The 23,049-nt window shown below is 42.3% G+C and overlaps 3 protein-coding genes across 5 annotated transcripts in view; 1 reads left to right on the forward strand and 2 right to left on the reverse strand.

Annotated features, from left to right (window-relative positions):
• Positions 1 to 3,741, reverse strand: zgc:113436 (uncharacterized protein LOC503528 homolog). Its single transcript, XM_037778589.1, has 8 exons — positions 3,347 to 3,741; positions 2,627 to 2,820; positions 2,418 to 2,529; positions 2,178 to 2,316; positions 1,864 to 1,918; positions 1,502 to 1,759; positions 1,307 to 1,423; positions 1 to 558 (listed from the first exon to the last, which is right to left on the reverse strand). Exons 1-8 carry the CDS (start codon positions 3,513 to 3,515, stop codon positions 301 to 303), a joined length of 1,302 nt encoding a protein of 433 aa, XP_037634517.1. The 5' UTR covers positions 3,516 to 3,741; the 3' UTR covers positions 1 to 300.
• A 1,748-nt stretch (positions 3,742 to 5,489) lies between these two features.
• ogfod2 (2-oxoglutarate and iron-dependent oxygenase domain containing 2) lies at positions 5,490 to 11,029 on the forward strand. 2 transcript variants are annotated; one of them, XM_037778591.1, is made up of 7 exons: positions 5,505 to 5,793; positions 6,396 to 6,452; positions 9,383 to 9,493; positions 9,581 to 9,680; positions 9,756 to 9,880; positions 9,987 to 10,244; positions 10,449 to 11,029. In XM_037778591.1, exons 1-7 carry the CDS (start codon positions 5,659 to 5,661, stop codon positions 10,710 to 10,712), a joined length of 1,050 nt encoding a protein of 349 aa, XP_037634519.1. In that variant the 5' UTR covers positions 5,505 to 5,658; the 3' UTR covers positions 10,713 to 11,029. The 2 variants fall into 2 exon arrangements, with proteins under 2 accessions (XP_037634518.1, XP_037634519.1); XM_037778590.1 differs by having other exon boundaries at positions 5,490 to 5,793; positions 9,581 to 9,880.
• Positions 11,030 to 12,178: 1,149 nt separating this feature from the next.
• Positions 12,179 to 23,049, reverse strand: part of slc4a5a (solute carrier family 4 member 5a) — a 65,165-nt gene continuing 54,294 nt past the window's right edge. The window contains exons 22-26 of one of the 2 annotated variants that reach the window (XM_037778585.1): positions 21,302 to 21,370; positions 20,701 to 20,874; positions 18,625 to 18,786; positions 18,472 to 18,530; positions 12,179 to 13,113 (exon numbers count right to left, since the gene is read on the reverse strand). In XM_037778585.1, the coding sequence (XP_037634513.1) occupies positions 12,915 to 13,113; positions 18,472 to 18,530; positions 18,625 to 18,786; positions 20,701 to 20,874; positions 21,302 to 21,370 (663 nt within the window). In that variant the 3' untranslated portion in view covers positions 12,179 to 12,914. The remainder of the gene's footprint in view (positions 13,114 to 18,471; positions 18,531 to 18,624; positions 18,787 to 20,700; positions 20,875 to 21,301; positions 21,371 to 23,049) is intronic. The other variant, XM_037778586.1, reaches the window with a different exon arrangement.

Consider the following 23,049-nt stretch of genomic DNA (forward strand, 5'->3'; position numbering starts at 1 on the left):
TACCCAAATGAAACAATACCTTTATTTTAATGTATTGTAGCTTAAAAATCTATTGTATGACACAGTGGAGTAAAAATAAGTTAACATCATTTTCATGGGAAACAACATTTTTTTTGTAGGGAAACAATTCATGTGGGTGAATGTTTACTTCCATTTCTTTGGCACATTGATTCTGTTTCTGAGTGCCAGATAAATCTACAACTGATTATCACACTCATTTCACCAACATCTGGATTTCCCTTCTTGTGTCCAAGACTTCAGGCAGCTCATGACAACATGCGGATCTGTGAGCGTTCGTCCTCAGTGGACGTCAGGCTCAGATAAGTGATAGGCTAACTCCGTCTTCATGTCCTCGGAGCTGCTCTGCTCGGTGGCCAGCACCGTCTCAACAGGAAAAGATAAATATAAACTGTCTTTCAGCTTTTTCGGGGAGGGCGAGTCTCCTGCCCCGAACAGAGGATCTGCGATTTTAAAGGTCATCGAGGGCATGTTGTGTGTCCTTCGCTTGGCGTTCTTCTTCTTCTCTTGTTTGTAGGCTGCGTTCATGTTGGCAATCACCTGGAGGAGGAACACACACAGTCAGACACTAAACAGACGGGATTCTTTTAAATAAAAGGAACAAAACAAATAGAAAACATCTGGGCTGAACAATGGTACTTTTCAGTAAGAACATCAGTCAGGTATCACCACTCCCCTCTGGCAGGAGGCTGTGTGTGGTTTTTGCACATTCCTGCCCAACTCTCTTTTTCAACACTTACATTGTTCATCTCTTGACATTTTTAAATAGTATTTTTTAAATATTTTACTGTAATTTTTTTCTATTCCACATTTATGTTTCTTGTCCATGCACCACTACACCAAAGCAAATCCGTTGTATGTGAAAAGCTACTTGGCCAAAAACCTTATTGTGTTTCTGATGTCTTTCAGCTTGTTCTGCTGCCTCCAAGTGGCCAACAATAAATCTATTAATGCAGCTTGAAAAATTCCATCAATTCAGGCATTTAAATGTCCCTTCAAACCGTGCATCTTCACTGGTGACCTCATGCTGTATAAATAAAATGTCTTAAAGCCCATTTGTTTACACCTGACCGTGACCCCTCACATCCCATCCCAAAAAGAAAATCTACATCACACTAAGAGCATAGACTCCATTTCATGGGACCTTTAAAGACGCAGCAATGACTATCATCATTCCTGAACTTTTGTCAAAACCCACGAAGCAGTGATGTGCATGTGACAATCGGACAAACAAAGAAGAAAATCCACCAGCAGCACCCACTGTGACAGAGAAAGACTAGACAATTACCAGGTGCTTCACAGAGTTCTGTTGCTCCTGCATTATGGTCATATACGCTGAGGCCTTCTCCTTTGTGGAATACATATCCTGCTCTTGGTCGTCATAATTCAGCGGGCTCAGCGTAGTCTAGAGGAAAAGAAGGAACATCAGGAAGCAGAAACAAACCACACAGTTTGATTTTTTTCCATGTCAATGGAGTCTTACCTCATTTGGTAGATTAGCTTTCCTGTTGAACATGAGGGAGTACGGGCTGAACTTGGTCGTAGGGTTGGTGGACGTCCTGAACAGAAACAGCACAGGGTCCAGGAAGTCGTCCCAGTCGGCCTGCTTCTCCGTTGCCATCTGCACAACAGCTTCCCTCAGTAGAGGACTGGTGCAGTCGTGGAGCGGGTTGAGCTGAGGTTGATCCAGAGGAGACACCTTCTGCACAATGCTCCACCTGTCGTTTAGCAGCTTCGTCACCTAGAAAACACCCGTACTGATAAAACTGGCCCACAGCACTGCTACAATATCTAATCCGTTTATTGATCCGTTTATCTTCATTAACTTTGTGACTCACATCTCACCTCATCACAGAAGTCAGCAGTCTGCGTACACACAAGTGTTTTAGGGGCACCAAACCTGATGGAACAGAAAACAGAATGAGTCCAACTCCAGGTTAAAAACATATTGTCATTTTGTGGAAAATCAGAGTCAGAATTAAATGCCAGCATCCCGATAGTGGCCTTTTATTAAAGATTTGGAGGCATGAATTATCAAAAACACAAAATAATTTGGTTTAGGGGGACATGAAAATGGTCTCACATGGATCACAAAATAACACATTCTGTCTAAATACATCCACAATATGATTATTTAAGATTGTGTGAAATCTTTCTACCTGTATATGCATTTGGAAATACATTTTGCAACAGAGAGAGCGTCTGTCTTTTGCACTGGGAAAGCTTCTGGCCATTTACTGAAGTAATCGATGAGGACGGTGACGTTGGTGTTGCCCTGCGGTGTCTCTGGGAAAGGTCCTGGTGAAGAGAAGAGAGAAACAGCAAACACGGCTCAACGCATGGAAAGAGATGTTACAGCAGAAAAATATAGAAATGATGAAATTAATCAAGGCAAAAACCTATAATGTCAATCCCAACTATATCCCACGGTGCGTCCACTTTTATAGGCCGGACAGTCCTTGCCAGGTTTTTATTCCTCTCTGTGTGCTGGCAGGTCTCACATACCTTTATCTGAAACAGTCACCGTGAAGGTTAAACATTATCATCATCATCATCATCACGTCTCAGTGATGTTAAGAAAACACTGTAGACATAAAGATGTATGTACCCAGTCCACCACGTCCTTGATGATCCCCAGCCAGTAGTACTTGCTCTGGATCCTGTGGACGGTCTTCTTCTGGCCCAGGTGATGACCGATGTCATTGAAGTGGCAGTCGAGAAAAATCTGCCTCTTCCTCTCAGCCTCTATCACCACCTCCCTCTTCTCCTCTTTCTTGGGTCCCACATAGTACAGCTTGCCCTCTGGAATGAACCAATGAAGAGATATGGACAAGCTAGGACACCATAACGTTACACCATACTTCGTTAAAAAAAACAAGTATTTAATGTTGTCTTGCTTATCTTTCAAAGTAGACATACAGATAATAGCATAACTGGACCTGCTCAGAGCAGTCGGGTTCAACCCCTCCGGTTCGGCATATGTACATACTCTCACTTATCTCCACAACATTTGGACTTTTAGAAGTAGTTATGTTATTCCCATAATTCTCTTCCACCATGAAGCACACGGTAATTTACCAAGTAACGTTACTAGAGTCCGGTTTTAGGAGTGCAGGTGATAGTGAATCACTAAGTTAGTGAGCGGACTGTTCGACAGGCTCCTACAGAGTCATATCATATCTCACGTTATGTCCTACATGGTAGAACACTGACCCACAAGTTAAACCATTTGAAACTGTCAGCTTGTTGAATGGAAGTCCGTAATGTAGCTACATTACATTACATTACAGAGGAAAGTACAGCATCAGTGTTTTACAACAAGCCTTACCCTCGATGATAAACTTCTGGGCGTATCTTTTCAGGTTCTTCTTTCGTAAAGGATTCATCGTCTGAGGAAAACAGCCTTTAGCCACAAACATATAAATGTCACCGAGTTTATTGGAGCTGGATTCAACCACCTCCTCCTCAGCCACCTGCAGACACTCCACGCTCAACATGTCCGCTCACACTACACACATTAGTACTGGTAGCAGAAAGAGACACCTGTGAAGTTACACCTCCAGAAACAGACATCTACTGACTGCTCATCGGCATAGTTAGCAGCAGTGCTAGCTAATGCTAACGAAGCCAAATAGTCCACAACTAAACCACATCAGCATCATGGATGTCTGATCAGGACGAAGCTACAGACTGAGCTGTCTTCTTTCTCTTCTTCTACGTTTACATTCATGCTGTTTGTGTCCAGTTTTGTGCATTACGCTGTTTAGCGCCCCCTGCTGGACAACGACGGCTTCCTCCTGCCGGCTTCGTCCGAGATCACATCCTCTGCACAACATCCTCAACATGTGTACTATCATTTCACATACTTCTGTGTGAATTAACACTAGTATGTGTCTTTTCAGACGCACTGAACTGCAATTTAATATATTTGATATTCATTTATTGAACACGTGTTTGTAGATTGTTTTCATGCTACTTCTTTTTGGTTTAATTTACAGAAGAACTTCTCAAAACATTTTGAAAAAGATATCATACTAACAAAAATTGAGATATTACTCACTTTTAACAATCCCAGTTTTTCGGCAGATGAGATTTACATATTTATATAATTAATATGATTGATATCTTAGCAAAATATTATATACATAAAATGATATGGCTTAAAAGAATACCCTCCTTTTATATTTTTAAAGATACTGATTTTAAAACTAGGACTTGACTATGATTGTAACTTAAAACTCAAAAATTCTAAATTGGCAAAACTATGAAATTCTTTAGACATTTCAAATTTATTCCAATTGTTTAAAGGTCCCTTATTATGCTCATTTTCAGGTTCATACTTGTATTTTGTGTTTCTACTAGAACATGTTTACATGCTGTAATGTTAAAAAAAAACACCTTCATTTTCCTCATACTGTCTGCCTGAATATGCCTGTATTTACCCTTTGACTGAAACACTCCGTTTTAGCGCATTTTGACGGAATTGCAACAGGATTGCGTTGCTATGCAACAGCTTGGGTCCATGTGTACTTCCTGTCAGCTGATGACATTCACATACACTGCAACCAGGAATAAACTGGGACACATTTAGAATGTTTATGTTTAAAATTGTGTAAAGGGTCTAAATATTGTATATTTGTGACAACTTGTTTCAAATGCAGAGTTTCTGAATATGGGGTGTGTGTATTTCCCTGTGGATTGAGCATTTCGATACTTTCATTGTATTTATATAGGACTTAAGCCTGCTTTATAATAAAAAAAAACATGAAAATCTCACTTTTTATAATATGGGAGCTTTAACACAGCCTGATTGTTTTTTATTTGTTGTATAATTTATTTTATTTTAATATTATTTTTATACTGTAAAAAATAGTTGCAGAATTGTAATGAAAAGTCTTAACATGTTTATGAATCTACTGTTTTGAACTTTTGAAATGAAGTATTAAAAAAATAAATAATAAAAAATAACTGCTATTTAGGTCGTCACTTTTTGAGAGCCTCCTCGCCGGTTGGAGACGTGTAACCATGGTAACCCGTGCCAACCTCATGTGACTAAAACTACGTTTTGTGAGAATCAAATTCTGAATTAATTTAAAATCTATATTATACGCCTAGCAAAGTGACATCTTATACGTACAGTTGTTCTTCATGTTAGAGAGCTGTCCATCAACGTCTGTTATGAACATTGTCGTCCCTACCGCATTGCATCGTGGGATATAGCTATATGCACTGTAGGGTCCGGTGTTGTTGTTGTTGCTGTTGTTTTCTTGTGTTGGGGTTGCATACTGTAATATTTCACCGGAAATAGTATGCAATTCACGTACTGTTAGTTTCATACTAAGGTATCGGACATACTAAAATATCTCACATACTGGTTTAGCTACTACATAACATGTTAGTACGGAATGTTCAAGCAATCAATCAATATACGTTCTTTAACGTAGCTAGTTTGGGATTTGTGGAGATGAGCCTTTTATTTTGAAGAGTATTTGACGACCGGAAGTGTGAGGTTTGTTTGTTGCTGCTAGCCTGCTAGCTAAAGAACACGGAAGTAGCCGTGTAATACAGTGTTGGTGGTAGTACTGCGTTTATTACACGTCTGTGTGTTTGATTAAAGTCATCCCTTTGAAACAGATAGTAATGACAAACGAGGAGGACGGAAGTCGTCAGTTTTATTTCTGTAACTGTTTCACTACTGATCACATTTACCTGGAGGACTACAAGCTGCATGTCCGCTTCCTGTCCGAGCAGCAGTTCACACACGACTACCGAGCAGTGAGTGATGGTAGCCTCTCAGCTAGCTAAGCTAACAGCTCCACTGTCTGTCTGCTTTCTGTCCTCCACTGACTGACCATGGATGTATGACTGACTGACCATGGATGTATTACTGACTGACCATGGATGTATAACTGACTGACCATGGATGTATTACTGACTGACCATGGATGTATGACTGACTGACCATGGATGTATTACTGACCATGGATGTATTACTGACTGACCATGGATGTATTACTGACTGACCATGGATGTAGTCACAGGAACATCAAGCTGCTTGGAGATGGTCTTATAGCCTTTACCTTTAACATGCTGGTCTATAATTTTCTTTCTAATCTCCTGAGACAACTCTCAACCATGGACAACCATGGATGTATAACTGACTGACCATGGATGTATTACTGACTGACCATGGATGTATGACTGACTGACCATGGATGTATTACTGACCATGGATGTATTACTGACTGACCATGGATGTATAACTGACTGACCATGGATGTATTACTGACCATGGATGTATTACTGACTGACCATGGACCAGCCAGTTGGCTGACCATGGATGTATTACTGACTGACTGTGTGTGTTTGATTTTCAGCTGCTCGGGTCGCTCGGCTGTGAGACGGACCAACAGTTGGAGGATGTGTTCAACAAGGTAACACAGTGTGTTCGGGACGTTTTAACTATCGTTTTGTGATACTGTATCGATTCTCAACAATACTGTATTGATTTTTAATGAACAGTTCTCATGCAAGATGAACTCAGTCAATACTTCTAATAATACTTTATATCATTATCAAAGATCTGCTCCCTCTCGGTGTATGGGTCCTCTCATGTAGTGCTGTCATGTTGGATGTTACACTGATAAATGCAATGCAGATCTGTTCTGATTGCATAAAAAACACTTTTTTCATTCAGATTTTATGCATGTGGTTCTGTGTTTTTTACATTATGACAGTTTTCCTAAAATTACATACAAAAATCGCAATATATTGAATCATATCACCAGATTCTTGCCAATACGCAGCCCCAGTTGACACAGATTCCTGACATGACTTACTTACATTTGGTTCACTTCATTGTAGGGGTGAAATAAACCGCAAACATCTCACTGATAAGAGTTACCCACATACATTTGAAATAGAGCTGCACAATTAATCAACATTTATACAGACGTGGACAAAATTGTTGGTACCCTTCCGTTAAAGAAAGAAAAACCCACAATGGTCACTGAAATAACTTGAAACTGACAAAAGTAATAATAAATAAAAATTCACTGAAAATTAACTAATGAAAATCAGATATTGTTTTTGAATTGTGGTTCAACAGAATCATTTTAAAAAACAAACTAATAAAACTGGCCTGGACAAAAATGATGGTACCCCTAGAAAAGATTGAAAATAATTTGACCATAGGGACATGTTAAACTAAGGTGTGTCCTGTAAATAGCATCACAGGTATCTTCAAACTTGTAATCAGTCTGCCTATTTAAAGGGTGAAAAGTAGTCACTGTGCTGTTTGGCATCATGGTGTGTACCACACTGAACATGGACCACAGAAAGCTAAGGAGAGAGTTGTCTCAGGAGATTAGAAAGAAAATTATAGACCAGCATGTTAAAGGTAAAGGCTATAAGACCATCTCCAAGCAGCTTGATGTTCCTGTGACTACAGCTTCACATATTATTCAGAAGTTTAAGGTCCACGGGACTGTAGCCAACCTCCCTGGACGTGGCCGCAAGAGGAAAATTGATGACAAATTGAAGAGACGGATAATACGAATGGTAACCAAAGAGCCCAGAACAACTTCCAAAGAGATTAGAGATGAACTCCAAGGTCAAGGTACATCAGTGTCAGATCGCACCATCCGTCACTGTTTGAGCCAAAGTGGACTTAATGGAAGACAACCGAGGAGGACACCAAATCATAAAAAAGCGAGACTGGAATTTTCCAAAATGCATATTGACAAGCCACAAAGCTTCTGGGAGAATGTCCTTTGGACAGATGAGACAAAACTGGAGCTTTTTGGCAAGTCACATCAGCTCTATGTTCACAGACGCAAAAATGAAGCATACAAAGAAAAGAACACTGTACCTGCAGTGAAACATGGAGGAGGCTCGGTTATGTTATGGGGCTGCTTTGCTGCATCTGGCACAGGGTGTCTTGAATCTGTGCAGGGTACAATGAAATCTCAAGACTATCAAGGCATTCTGGAGCGAAATGTGCTGCCCAGTGTCAGAAAGCTTGGTCTCAGTTGCAGGTCATGGGTCCTCAAACAGGATAATGACCCAAAACACAGCTAAAAACACCCAAGAATGGCTAAGAACAAAACATTGGACTATTCTGAAGTGGCCTTCTATGAGCCCTGATCTAAATCCTATTGAACATCTGTGGAAGGAGCTGAAACATGCAGTCTAGAGAAGGCACCCTTCAAACCTGAGACAGCTGGAGCAGTTTGCTCAAGCGGAGTGGGCCAAAATACCTGTCGACAGGTGCAGAAGTCTCATTGAAAGTTACAGAAATCACTTGATTGCAGTGAGTGCCTCAAAAGGTTGTGCAACTAAATATTAAGTTAAGGGTACCATCATTTTTGTCCAGACCAGTTTCATTAGTTTGTTTTTTAAAATGATTCTGTTGAACCACAATTCAAAAACAATGTCTGATTTTCATTAGTTAATTTTCAGTAAATTTTTATTTATTATTACTTTTGTCAGTTTCAAGTTATTTCAGTGACCATTGTGGGTTTTTCTTTCTTTAACGGAAGTTTATAACAATTTTGTCCACGTCTGTAACAAAATCTGCAATTTTCAAATCAGAGGAGTCGCAATATTTGTTAAAGGCGAAGTGTGTGTCAAAATCCTATGCTAAATGAGATATTGTTGTGCTGCAGAGACGTCGTGGCCTATTCATCATATTCTACAGACTTAAGAAAACATCTTTATTTGGTACAGGTCCCTGCACAAATCACACCACAATCACTTCAATAGGTTTTTCAGTGGAAACGAGAATAATGATGTAAAACTGATCATTCCCTCTTATATCGCAAATCATATCACAATTGCAATGTCAGTCAAAATAATTCGCAATTAGATAATTTCTCAAAATCATGTGATGATTATTGATATTTTATTTGAAGTAAAACGCTTTAAATGTCTTCCAGCCTGTTGAAAGTGAATATTTGTTGCTTTTCTTAACCTAGTATCTTTGAGTTTTACTGTTACAAAACAAGACGTTGGAAGTAGAGCTAGACTGACATATTGGCCAGACTGAAATACAGACCCATGTTAGTTACTGCACAGATATATTGGTATCGTGTATGCCGACTGAAAAATAACATTTTAGTACAGAAATGTGAGGCCATTTACAAACAGTGTCTCCATCACATACTTTTTTTCCACAAGAGATCACTGACAAATGTATTTTGACATTGTCCAAGTATGTATCTGGATCACAATAAAGAAACATATCATCAAACAAATGATAAAAAAGCTTTGTGTCTCAAGATAATGAGATAAAGATGTGATGATGAGGCAGCGTACGTAGAACTGCTACCCTGCTACCACTGTAACGTATAACTCCTCCGTTTAGATTTCACAGGAAGTGGACAGGCGAAGGCGTCTAGGCGTGACGTCCGCTGAGAGAGCTGCTGCTATAAAAGACATGTACCAGCCTCTCCATCCTCATGTCTACCATCTGCAGGTACTTCAGCTACTATCAGCCGCTGCTATTAATCCTAATCATGAATAATGTGTCATTAACTCACTGAGACACACCACCTCTCCCCAGGAGTCCTACCTTGCACCCAAGTTCAAGCAGATTGTTGCGTACTGTCGAAGCGGCGACATCAGTGATGAAGGTCTCAGAGACTTGTTGGAGGAAGAGGCAGGTGAGCTTTCATTTCTTCTCAGGGGCTGCAGTTCAAACAAGAAGTCTTTAATAGATTTCCATCTTTGTGTTGAAGCTGCGAGGGCTTACCGCTTCCCCGTGTTTGAGAGAAGCTTCTGTGAGCAGCTGGTGGAGGAGTTGGAGCACTTTGAGCAGTCCTCCGCACCTAAAGGAAGACCCAACACCATGAACCACTACGGGGTAATGCATGTGTTCCTATATGGGCTGAAACCCCTTGAAGCTCCATTCAGTCCCGTCGTCCACCAGCCATGAAATCATGATGTTCTTCTCATTTGTTCTCTTTCAGATCCTCCTGAATGAACTGGGCTTTGACGAGGGCTTCATCACGCCCCTCCGTCGGCTCTACCTGCGTCCGCTCACCTCCCTGCTGTACCCGGACTGTGGGGGGGGCTGTCTGGACAGCCACAAGGCCTTTGTTGTTAAATACGACCTGAATGAAGACGTGGACCTGAGCTACCACTACGACAACGCAGAGGTCACCCTCAATGTGTCCTTGGGAAAGGACTTCACCGATGGCAACCTGTACTTTGGTGATATGAAACAGGTGAACTACTGTACTCTTATTACTACTATTACTTCTTATTAACATAATTTCTAAGATAAGAAAGCCTACTGATCAAATATTGAAAGCTTTTCTGGCAGTTTAGAAGTACTGTACTGACATTCCATTAGAAAGTGAATAGTTGATGATGGTCCTTAATGAACTGCTAAATCCTGTCTACGGTTGGTGGTTGTGTTGCTGCTGCAGGTGCCTTTAAGTGAGATGGAGTGTTCAGAGGTTGAACACCGGGTGAGCGAGGGCATCCTCCACCGGGGCCAGCACATGCACGGCGCCCTGCCCATCTCCTCTGGCCAGCGCTGGAACCTCATCATCTGGATGAGAGCCTCACAGGAACGCAACCAGCTGTGCCCCATGTGCAACCGGAGGCCCACGCTGGTGGCGGGGGAGGGCTTCGCTGACGGGTTCACACAACGCGATGCTCTGCTCAACACTTCCTGTGCGATGACGTGACGCATCCCGCTGCTGTCGGCCGCTAATAAAGCCACTGTGTCGGATGTGGCGTCCCCCAGTGCTGCTACCTCCGACGATGCTGGAGGAATACATTTAGATCTCAGTTGGTCCTGCCCAGAGACAGACATGCTACAGTTAATCAAGACTACACTGGTGGTGTCTTCAGATGTGGTGGTGTTTACCGTGTCCACCAGAAGAGTCCATATGAACGCCCCCTCTAGTCGTATTCACAACCTCGTCAGTAGAAGGTTTCTGAAAGCTCCGAGTTCACGACTTGTGACGTGTTTGTTGACGTCAGAAATGGCGGAGGCCGTGGAAGTTCATTTTTCGGTACATAATAAGTTAATATATTGTAATTTTAGTCGTATATTGTTTTTCTTGGTAATAATGCCTTTGCATTTAATGTACTATGTTACCCGCTTGTTAGCTTGCTAAATTGTTAGCCTCTGTGGCTTCTAGACGTCGACAGTAACATTAATATTGCCGTTGCTTAGCAGCGGTGTTCTCACGACTTAACCACTTGAACGCCACGCATACACGACTTCCCGTGTTGTAAACACCAGCTCACCAGTTTCATTTGAAGGCACCATTTGTCACTATAGAAAAAATGGAAATAATGATTAAATAATGATATAATAATAATTATTCTAATGACACATTGTGACTGCATTCCAAATTGAAATGATGAATATTTATTATTTTTACTTTTAATACTATAATTCTGTTTCAGACATTCCGTGTAGTGTCAAATATTATGATAAGTATATTTATGACTTTATTGTCTCAAATATTAGTCCAATAATGTCTAACAACCCATACATGTATTTATACAGTAGGATTGTACTGTGTTATGTGCCAACGAATTTAGAATATCTACTAAATATCTACTATCTCTTTCATTACCAGTTCCAACACCCAAAGTCTGTAAACATCTTTTTGTGCAGCCCTGCCCACAAATTGCGAAAACTTGCAAAAAGTGTGGTGAGGCTCGCTGCCCGATGACCTTTCCTAACCTTTACCTTCTCGCCAGTTTCCCAATTTGTGGGTTACCTTCTAGATAGGAGCAGCTAACATGGGTGTCAACAAACAATGCAGGAAGGAAATGCATTTAACATGTTTGTGAGACCTCAAGGAGGCACACCACACCTCCACAGGACACCTTTCATTTCAAATGATTGGTGTCCAGTCTGTGGTCACCTCTCTGTGAAGAATAGAGCCAGAACACCACCCTCGTTCTATCTGTCGGTGCCTGTTGGTGTCAGTCTGGGATCAATCAGACATCCAGAAGTCAACATTGCTGATATTAAACCAGCATCTTTAAACGGCTGGCTGTAACCTGGTGTTCTCCATCTGACCAACCGTGTGGTAGATCCGAAGGAACGGACGTGAACACACATTTGTGATGATATGTATTTAACGTTCAACATGGCTGAGCCAGCGTGTTCAACACAAGACAAACCACATGCTTTGGAATAATGGCATTTTAATGACATCAATTATATATCTGTCAACTTGTTGTTACTGTCATACGTGTTGTGTTGGAAGTTAATCGTGTTCTCATACAGAGTCTTTGAGAGTAAAAACACAAATAGAAACCTGTACGCTACATCTGGCTCAATAAATCCATCCTGCTCAGCAACATCAGGACTTTTTGGTTGTTTCTTTTTGTTCCAGATAAACCGAGGCCCACTACGGCACACTGAGACAAACACCGAAGACTAACATAGACAGGAGACTTTACGAGCTCGTGGTAAATAGTTGTTTGTTTTCACATTTCCTGCCTCAAGTCAAAGTCTGGGCACAGATGAAATGATTGGACAATAGGTTTTGACATTGTACCGATTTCAAGATTAGTAAAGATTTAAAGTAATAGTACAATATTAATATATAGCTTGTATGTATATAGATAAATATTTTCACATTGAATACATAATCCTATACAGAACATACAGATACATATTTCCTCTGTTGTTATGGACATTTACATCATGCAAGTAAACAAATACATTTAGTATTTATATATTATTCAACCAATTTAAAAGCTCAAAGTTGAAGCTGTCCGACTGCATTGATTTGGATCAGTCTGTAGACGGCCGTCTGTCAGTCTGTGCCACCTCGTACTGACCCTGGGTCAGCACTGGCTGCCCACACACACAACTAGACGTGCGTTGTTCTGTCAACAAGACGAGTAGAGTCTGAGCTTTATAACGTGGTCTCGCTGCTCATGTCCCGAGGGCGGTGGTGGTCGATGTCCGAGTCGTAGTCCGATTCCATCTCGATCTTGACCTGGGGCACGGGGCATGCCATCCCTCGGCCCAGGGGCATGGCTGGAGACGACGGGCACGAGATCTTCAGGTGGAGGGTGATGCTGAGGAAGGGCAAGCTCCAGTTACCAAAGACACTGAGGGAGGAGGAGGGAGGAGGAGGGAGGAGGAGGGCGGAGGAGGTCAGCCATGTGGCATCATGACCCCCGGTCAAACACCACAGCAGCTCCTGTCAGTGATGAGTGAGACGAGCTGCTGTGGTGGTCGTTTGTGGACACGGTGCCTTGTGGTAAAGTTGGGGACTGGGAGAGGACGTACACCATGAACATGGGAATCAGTTTGTTCAAACCCTCAGCCCAGGAGACACATTTCTCATATTCCAAAGGAGAGCAAAGACCAAACCACATGTTCTAACTTGGTCCATCTCTACCTTATGAGAGGAGACTGAGTTTAAGTCAGTACATGTTGTAACATTATGTGTTCAACTAATGACTGAATGCAGAAGCTCACTGGGAGGCTGTATAAACAGAGGGGTTGGTAAGGTTTGATGATAGAAATGCTTTCTAAGCAGCTTTAAAGGCAGAATAGAAAACCATCTTCATCTAAATCCACACACAACAACCTCATATTAATCAATAATCAGTTACACAGTCTACTCCAAACCATGCCTCTTTCAAAGCAATGCAGACATGAGGGTCAGTTCTCCAGCAAAGGATAAAAACAGAGTATTTGTGGTTAAAGGTTTCATACATATTGAGAAGAGGTGAGCAGAAACAGCCGCAGTCACATGCAGGCGCCAGACTGACAGTGATTCATGGAGGAAAAAGAAACAACCAAAACAATGATGCTTGTTGCATGTGGATGATTATACAAGTGGATCCTCTACATGATATACAACAGGCCTAATACAGCACATTCTCATCTATTGAAATCCCACACACGTTAACCTAAACAAAGAACCCTGACCAAGACACAGAGCTAGAACTGTACAGCCGGTAGTTCAGGTCAGAAGGTCACAAGAGAAGAATGACAGCTTGCCGAGTTACTGAGAGACGTCAGCACACGATCACAGTAACATCACAATCATCTGCATTGCCTTAGAGAGCATGGAGAGGAGACTGAGCCCAGCAGGAAAACGAGGGGACACTGGACTACGAGGACAATACTACGTGTAAATAATTTTACTTTAGATGTCCACCCACAAAGGGTATCATTTACATTTATTCAGAAAAATGAACGAAAGAAGGAATAAAAAGAAGTAATGAAGGGTGTTTTATTGTTGGAGGGCGTTAATCTGGGAGTAAACAACAGAACAGGGCTGATGGCTTGTCATGAGGAAAAGAACCTTAATATAATATAACAGAGGGCTTCTATGGATTACTGTCTCCCTCCGTATTTGTGTTTGCTGTGGTCATTTAAACTATTTAACCAATTCAATTCAAATGTATAGATTTGCACATATTTTAAAAGGTCAGTTCACCCAAAGAACAAAAAACATCTAATAACTGAGCTTCAGACGTATCTAACGGAGGTTCAGACGTATCTAACTGAGCTTCAGACGTATCTAACGGAGCTTCAGACGTATCTAACTGAGCTTCAGATGTATCTAACGGAGGTTCAGACGTATCTAACTGAGCTTCAGATGTATCTAACGGAGCTTCAGACGTATCTAACAGAGCTTCAGACGTATCTAACTGAGCTTCAGACGTATCTAACGGAGCTTCAGACGTATCTAACGGAGCTTCAGACGTATCTAACGGAGGTTCAGACGTATCTAACGGAGCTTCAGACGTATCTAACGGAGCTTCAGACGTATCTAACTGAGCTTCAGACGTATCTAACGGAGGTTCAGACATATCTAACAGAGCTTCAGACGTATCTAACGGAGGTTCAGACGTATCTAACTGAGCTGCAGACGTATCTAACGGAGCTTCAGACGTATCTAACGGAGGTTCAGACATATCTAACGGAGGTTCAGACGTATCTAACTGAGCTTCAGACGTATCTAACGGAGCATTAGACGTATCAAACGGAGCTTCAGACGTATCTAACGGAGCATTAGATGTATCAAACGGAGCTTCAGACGTATCTAACGGAGCTTCAGACGTATCTAACAGAGCTTCAGACGTATCTAACGGAGGTTCAGACGTATCTAACTGAGCTTCAGACGTATCTAACGGAGGTTCAGACGTATCTAACGGAGGTTCAGACGTATCTAACTGAGCTTCAGACGTATCTAACGGAGCTTTAGACGTATCAAACGGAGCTTCAGACGTATCTAACGGAGGTTCAGACGTATCTAACGGAGGTTCAGACGTATGTAACGGAGCTACAGACGTATCTAACGGAGCTTCAGACGTATCTAACAGAGCTTCAGACTCATCTAACGGAGGTTCAGACGTATCTAACTGAGCTTCAGACGTATCTAACGGAGCTTCAGACGTATCTAACGGAGGTTCAGATGTATCTAACGGAGGTTCAGACGTATCTAACTGAGCTTCAGACGTATCTAACGGAGCTTTAGACGTATCTAACGGAGCTGCAGACGTATCTAACGGAGCTTCAGACGTATCAAACGGAGCTTCAGACGTATCTAACGGAGGTTCAGACGTATCTAACGGAGCTTCAGACGTATCTAACGGAGGTTCAGACGTATCTAACAGAGGTTCAGACGTATCTAACGGAGGTTCAGGCGTATCTAACGGAGCATCAGACGTATCTAACGGAGCTTTAGACGTATCAAATGGAGCTTCAGACGCCAACGTTGTTAAAATCTGTTACATAGATTCCTGCTGCCACCTCATTACCACGGAGGTGAATGGAGTTTAGTGAGTGGCGCTGACATCATAAAGAATCCGGAGCAGTGTGTGTTTCCTGAAACACTGTCTGAGTTACTTTGGAGGATCCAGGGAGCTCAACGTCAACCGTCAAATCTTTCTATTGAAGAAATGGTCCCAGTGAAAACTGTTGTATGTGTTCTGTTATTATATGATGTAGCAGGGAGGGACAATGTTTCTAGAGCTACTGCTACTCTATTTTTTATTGCTGAGAGCACCATAAACAATATTCCATCACCTCCATTGTTTGGCAGAGGCTTAAATCTCTGAGGCAGACGTCTGAAAACATGAGCAGATAAAGTGAAGTCTGGTTCAGACCGTCACCTCCAGGCTGCTGCTGCTACAACACGGACTCTTCACACTACAACACAGTTTTTAGTTTATTTCACCTTTATTCTACCAGGATGTTCCCACTGACATTTAAAATCTCTTATCCACCTTATTCTCGGGGGTGTTACTGTAGAAAGGATGATGGGGGCGTAACTTCCGGTGAGATAGCAGAAGTAGCAGTAGGCTAGTTAGTCCCATACAACCCCCCAGGAAGAGCGCCGGTCATTGATGCCAACTTTCGTAGTGGCCATACGGCGGTACTACAACTTCCGTGTCCGTCACGTGATGCCATCGGGCCCAAAAAGACTTTTCCCATAGACTTCCATTGGGAAAGAGACGTCTGTAACTCAGAGGATCATTTATTTTGAGGTGAATCAACTCCCCAGTATGAACACTCTAATAGTCCTTATTTAAATCATCAGGTCCTAAAAGTTATAAAACGGACTAACAGCTGAATCCAGAGTTATTTCCCTTCCTCTGTTCATGTGAATGAGACCCAGACCGAGGCTGGAGTGAGGGCTGGGAGGAGGAGTTAAAGGAAACACTACTGCGCCTGCTCTATGGGCCCAATGGATGAGGAAGATCGCCGGAAGATCCAGGTACTTTTCCAGTCGGAAGTGGAGTCATTTTGTCTTCATGCTCCACTGAGACACTCTGGGCCCCGCCTCCAACGCTGGATCTAGTTCTCTTTATACATCCATGGTCCCATAGGCTAACCATAGTGGCTAACCATAGTGGCTAACCACCAACTGCTCTTCTTTTCAAGAGTAATTCTCAAAATCCTGCTTTATTTTTAACAGATATTTAACTAACGTTAAATTCGTATTTTCTAAAATGTCCTTGCGGAGCTCTGGTACGGTGTTCCATACACAAGCTTGTTTGTGTGCTCATTCTCCGGAGGACCATCCATTAGACAGTCTACACTTTGACTGATGTCTTTCGGACTAACGGTTTTTGAGTAAAGTGGTGAAGAGTAACGCCTCCGCCTGTGTAGGAAGATCATTAAGCTTAACGGTGTTCCGTACAGAGCGCGTAACATGATTTCAACGGCGATTAATGAAAATGTAAAATGTCAAAATATTCAATTGATGTAATAAACGTTAACTTTATTTATGTTTTATTAAATAACACTGCTGCAACATCAATATTGGGCGCAGGATGACCTGAAAACAGCGTCTGTTGACAGAGTTGCTGCTGCAGTGCCAAGTAGTCAGTGAGCACCGTTGATGTTAAAAATGCCCGTCTGAAAGCATTTATTCAACAAAGGGTAATACAACGTGTGATAGGGTCATAATCATTTCATACAGACTACAGTACTGTGAGAAGCATAAATTAAGTTGAAATGTACATTTTCGCTGATCTAGTCATCTCCCCTCTCAAGCTGCAGTCAGGTATGGAGCGTCCCCTCCGGGCGCTGTGAGCGCTGTGTATGCTGCTGTGGGGCACTGTGAGCGCTGTGAGTGCTGTGGGGCACTGTGAGTGCTGTGGGTACTGTGGATGCTGTGGACGCTGTGGGGCACTGTGAGTGCTGTGGGTGCTGTGGACGCTGTGGGGCACTGTGAGTGCTGTGGGTGCTGTGGGGCACTGTGAGTGCTGTGGGTGGTGTGAGTGCTGTGGGTGCTGTGAGTGCTGTGGGTGCTGTGGGTGCTGTGGACGCTGTGGGGCACTGTGAGTGCTGTGGGTGCTGTGGACGCTGTGGGGCACTGTGAGTGCTGTGGGTGCTGTGGGCGCATCTCACAAACTTACTCAAATCTCACAGGAAAAATGGCGTGGAGGTCGCCAGAAGTTGCGGCCATAATTCACGCAAAGCATCATAAGGTGGCTGAGACGGTATAAACATATATCTTGTAACCATGGAGGTGTACTTGAGCCATCAGTGCTCTGCTCACTCTTTTACTGTCTGCTGTCACTTGTTGTGGTATTTTATGAGCCTCAGCTGAACCCTAGCAGCATCCACTTGGAGGCTCGGAGTCTACAGTCCTCCAGAGGGAGTCCACTTCCTGCCTGCTGCTTCCATAAGTCAGAGCCTAAACAGACGCTAAACTTCTATATCACACATTCACATAATATTCTATTCCACCTGAGATATCGGCCTCACTAAGGGAGTAAGGGAAAAACTAAAAACGGACCCTTTAACTGACCCTTTAACTTGTGGATGTTTACTGTGTGTGACAAAATGGTACCTGTCTATGTGTGTGTGTGCGTGTGTGTGTGTGTTACAGAGCGCTGTGTGTGGCAGCCGCCTGGCAGTACGCTCCCCACTGAGACTGATCCACATCAGGATAGACCAGGTCTCTATAGGGGATGTGCAGTTTGAGGACACAGTACCTGCGGTCCAGGTCGGACTCGGGACTGGGGGAGTGGTTGGAGTAGACATGGCTCTTGTCCTGAAAGCAAGCACACCGAGAGACCCAGACCATCAGAAAGTGGTGTCATGATGCGTCAGTCCTGCAGGGGGCAGCAGCAGCTAGAGTTACTCACCTCCTCCTCGCTGTCGTCTGCTTTGGGCTTCTTCTTCTCCTTCTTCTTATCGTCCTCCTTCTTCTTCTTCTCTTTCTCAGGGAGGAGGTCGTCCATCCAGGCCAGGTCGTGCTGGGAGAAGACCATGTCCAGCATCTTCCGGACCACCATCAGACCCAGAATCTGAAGGGTTCAGCACAGAGACACACCAGCCTCCTTTAACTCCCATTAACATTCATCCCATGTCCCGGTTATGGTCTGATTATGATTTAGCTGGATGACATTTGTAAATAACTTTAACATGAAGCACTGCTGTACAATCACATCACTTCCTCTTTTACGCTCTTTAAAATAGACATTAGAACCTCTGCCATGTTTCTTTAAATCCACCAACATCCCAACTATCTATTCTGATCTGTGGATGCCCACTTTATGATAATCACATGCAGTATAAATGTGTTATTGTGTCCATCCTAAAATGGTGTATCTGAATATTTCTGCATACTGGGGTCCCTAAACAGTCTTGAATTCCAGAAATTGGGTATCACTGTAAAGCTAAGACTCTTGTGGATCCAATGAGCCCAACTGTATTCATGTGTGATGATGTTAGTCCCCATAGGATACATTTCATTGACCTCACTGTATAAAATGACCTGTGGTGACCTCTAGGATAATCACAGCCTCATGAAACTTTACAGCCACAAACTAGAGACCTAGAGCATTCAGAGGATGGATGGATCAGACTAGAGACCTAGAGCATTCAGAGGATGGATGGATCAAACTAGAGACCTAGAGCATTCAGAGGATGGATGGATCAAACTACAGACCTAGAGCATTCAGAGGATGGATGGATCAAACTAGAGACCTCGAGCATTCAGAGGAGGGATGGATCAGAGCATTCAGAGGATGGATGGATCAAACTAGAGACCTAGAGCATTCAGAGAATGGATGGATCAAACTAGAGACATAGAGCATTCAGAGGATGGATGGATCAAACTAGAGACCTAGAGCATTCAGAGGATGGATGGATCAAATTAGAGACTTAGAGCATTCAGAGGATGGATGGATCAAAGTAGAGACCCAGAGCATTCAGAGAATGGATGGATCAAACTAGAGACCTAGAGCATTCAGAGAATGGATGGATCAAACTAGAGACCTAGAGCATTCAGAGGATGGATGGATCAAACTAGAGACCTAGAGCATTCAGAGGATGGATGGATCAAACTAGAGACCTAGTGCATTCAGAGGATGGATGGATCAGACTAGAGACCTAGAGCATTCAGAGGATGGATGGATCAAACTAGAGACCTAGAGCATTCAGAGGATGGATGGATCAAACTAGAGACCTAGTGCATTCAGAAGATGGATGGATCAAACTAGAGACCTAGAGCATTCAGAGGATGGATGGATCAGACTAGAGACCTAGAGCATTCAGAGGATGGATGGCTTTCCTAGCTACATTGACAATAAAGGGGTTTCTGAGCAGTTTACACAACACAAGTGCTCGCCATCCAATCGCCGAAAAATGCAGAAATCTCCAAATGTCAAAAGTTTTTGATCCCAAATCACAGCATGTCTTCTTCTATGGTGTTCCTTAAGATCTCGGTGTCTTGATGTGGTATTTTGGAGGGATTATTGATCATTTTGATCAATTCTCCAGTGGTAAAAAATGGTTACATTTAGCACCAAATCTGTGTATCAACCCAAGAGACATAATAGAGCACGGGGATGACCATCATATACCTCTATCATAATGTTCTAAGCCCTTATACACTTTCACTATTGATTTTGATTGATTCATTATTATCTAGAACAACTTGACACACAGTGCTGAGCTGCATCTCAGATTAAGCTTCAGTTTCTCAGCTTTCAGATGATGTACACCACTTCTATGTGACATCTACTGTTGACCTGCTATCTCCCCCTAAAGACCCCCTGTACCCCCTTAAAGACCCCCTGGACCGCCCTAAAGACCCCCTGTACCCCCATAAAAAGACTAAAACAGGTCTATATGGGTCTCAGAGGGTTAAAAGCAAACAGCTGCCTCTCTTCCTCTACCCACGATACAACAACACAGGAGTCATCGGAATCACATACCATAACGGGGAAGATGATGGCCAAGAAGGTGGATTTGAGGGTCCAGAGCACAGCCAGACATGCGATCTGGATCAGTGTAAACAGGTGAATCTTCCTCAGAGGAACATGGCGGAGGTAGGAGAAGTCGGGCTGGTGCTTGGACGGCATCATGTACAACTTAATCCTGTCCCAGAACTGTGGAGGACGATGAGACAAGGAGGGGCAATGAGGAGACAGGTTACCTGCACCTGCTCCACGTTATCATCATCTAAATGCATCTGTAAAGGTGTTCCTCTAGATATTAGTTCTTATAATGAGACACCTGACACACCCACAGCCACAGCCACAGCCCAGCTCTCACATCTCTGGTTCATCTATTCAACATCATGACACACAATGTGGGAGCTTAAAACTCATCCTCCACATGTTTGTTTGCTTCCATGTGATTTTGAGGACACTGCTGATCGGATCACGTCTGCCTGCTTGTTTGTTTGTTTGCTTGGCAGCGTTAAATAGGCCACTTCCCGCCTGCCATCAGAAATGCAATAAGTAAGATGTTCAACCACAATAACTCAATTAATTATGATAAACAACATCAGCAGCTGGCACACAGTCAGCGTACCTGGATCCCACTGAGGGAAGCTACGCCCATGTAGAGGAAGACACCGTACAGCACGGGCATGGGGATGAACTACAGCAGTAGGAACACATGAAAACATCTTATTAATATTATTATTACATTATTACAGTTAGCAACATGGCTACATGGTTCAGGTTCTAGACTGCTAACACTGGAGACCATTCACCGCTATCTATATTGCATTGCTAGGCAAAAGCTTGTTTACTGTTTACTTATTATGTTTACTTCCTGTCAGCTTGTCTCATTCACACACGCTGCAACAGGAAATCAACTGGGTATTGTCCCAGTTGATTTCCTGTTGCAGCGTATGGATACAGTACGGATCAACACGTTACGGATCAACACGGTGCGGATCAACACAGTACGGATCAATACGGATCAACACGGTACGGCTCAATATGGATCAACACGGTACGGATCAATACGGATCAACACGGTACGGATCAATACGGATCAACACGGTACGGATCAATATGGATCAACACAGTACGGATCAATACGGTACGGATCAATACGGATCAACACGGTACGGCTCAATATGGATCAACACGGTACGGATCAATACGGATCAACACGGTACCGATCAATACGGATCAACACGGTACGGATCAATATGGATCAACACAGTACGGATCAATACGGTACAGAGCAATACGGATCAACACGGTACGGCTCAATATGGATCAACACGGTACGGATCAATACGGATCAACACGGTACGGATCAACACAGTACGGATCAATACGGATCAACATGGTACGGATCAACGCGGTAGGGATCAACGCGGTACGGATCGACGCGGTACAGATCAATACGGATCAACATGGTACGGATCAACGTGATACGGATCAACGCGGTACAACACGGTGCGGATCAATGCGGTACAACACGGTGCGGATCAACGCGGTACGGATCAACGCGGTACAACACGGTGCGATTGTGTAGACATGCGGTACCTGATATGAAAACGCTCTAAAATACATTCAGACACTTTGAGAAATGATCCTGGTTAAACTAGTTTCTACTACTTTCCTCTCAGGGCGTCCGCAGGATGGAGCCCCAATATGTTCAATATTAAATAAATAAATAATTATGAAAAACAATTATCTAGTGAATACATTTTATAGCAGATATAAATGAGTTATGAAATAAATACATTTTTCATTTCATCATAGAATTTTTAATTTCTTTTTCAAAAGTCAATTTTTATATTAAAATGGCATTTTTCCTGATGACGCTCATTTCATATTCATATTTTATTTCATGATCATGTCACATATCACACCAGGAAGCTCAATAACTGCTGCTAAATGAAGCCAAAGTAAAGTCAACTGGGAATAATACCAGTAGTGAAATAACATTTCATTCTAATAAGTTTAAATTAATTAATTAATTAATTTATTTATTAATTAACTTATTTGTTTATTTATCCAAATCTTTTTTTATTGTTTTTTTTGCAGACATGGCAAAGGTAATCTTATCAAATGTAGAACATAACTCTGTGTCTGTGACATGAAATAAAAACAGAAAAAGGACCACCCCTTCCCCCCCAACCCACCCCATGTTGGCCTTGATCACACAAAAGGGAAATAAATAAATAATAATAATAATAATAATAATGATGATAATAATGATGATAATAATAATAATAATAATTAAATAATTAAATAATTAAAAATAAATAGAAAATTAAATAAAATAATAAAAGTGAGTAAAAAAATCTATGAAAT

Source organism: Sebastes umbrosus, chromosome 8 (assembly GCF_015220745.1).
Source record: "Sebastes umbrosus isolate fSebUmb1 chromosome 8, fSebUmb1.pri, whole genome shotgun sequence".
Lineage (NCBI taxonomy): Eukaryota > Metazoa > Chordata > Actinopteri > Perciformes > Sebastidae > Sebastes > Sebastes umbrosus.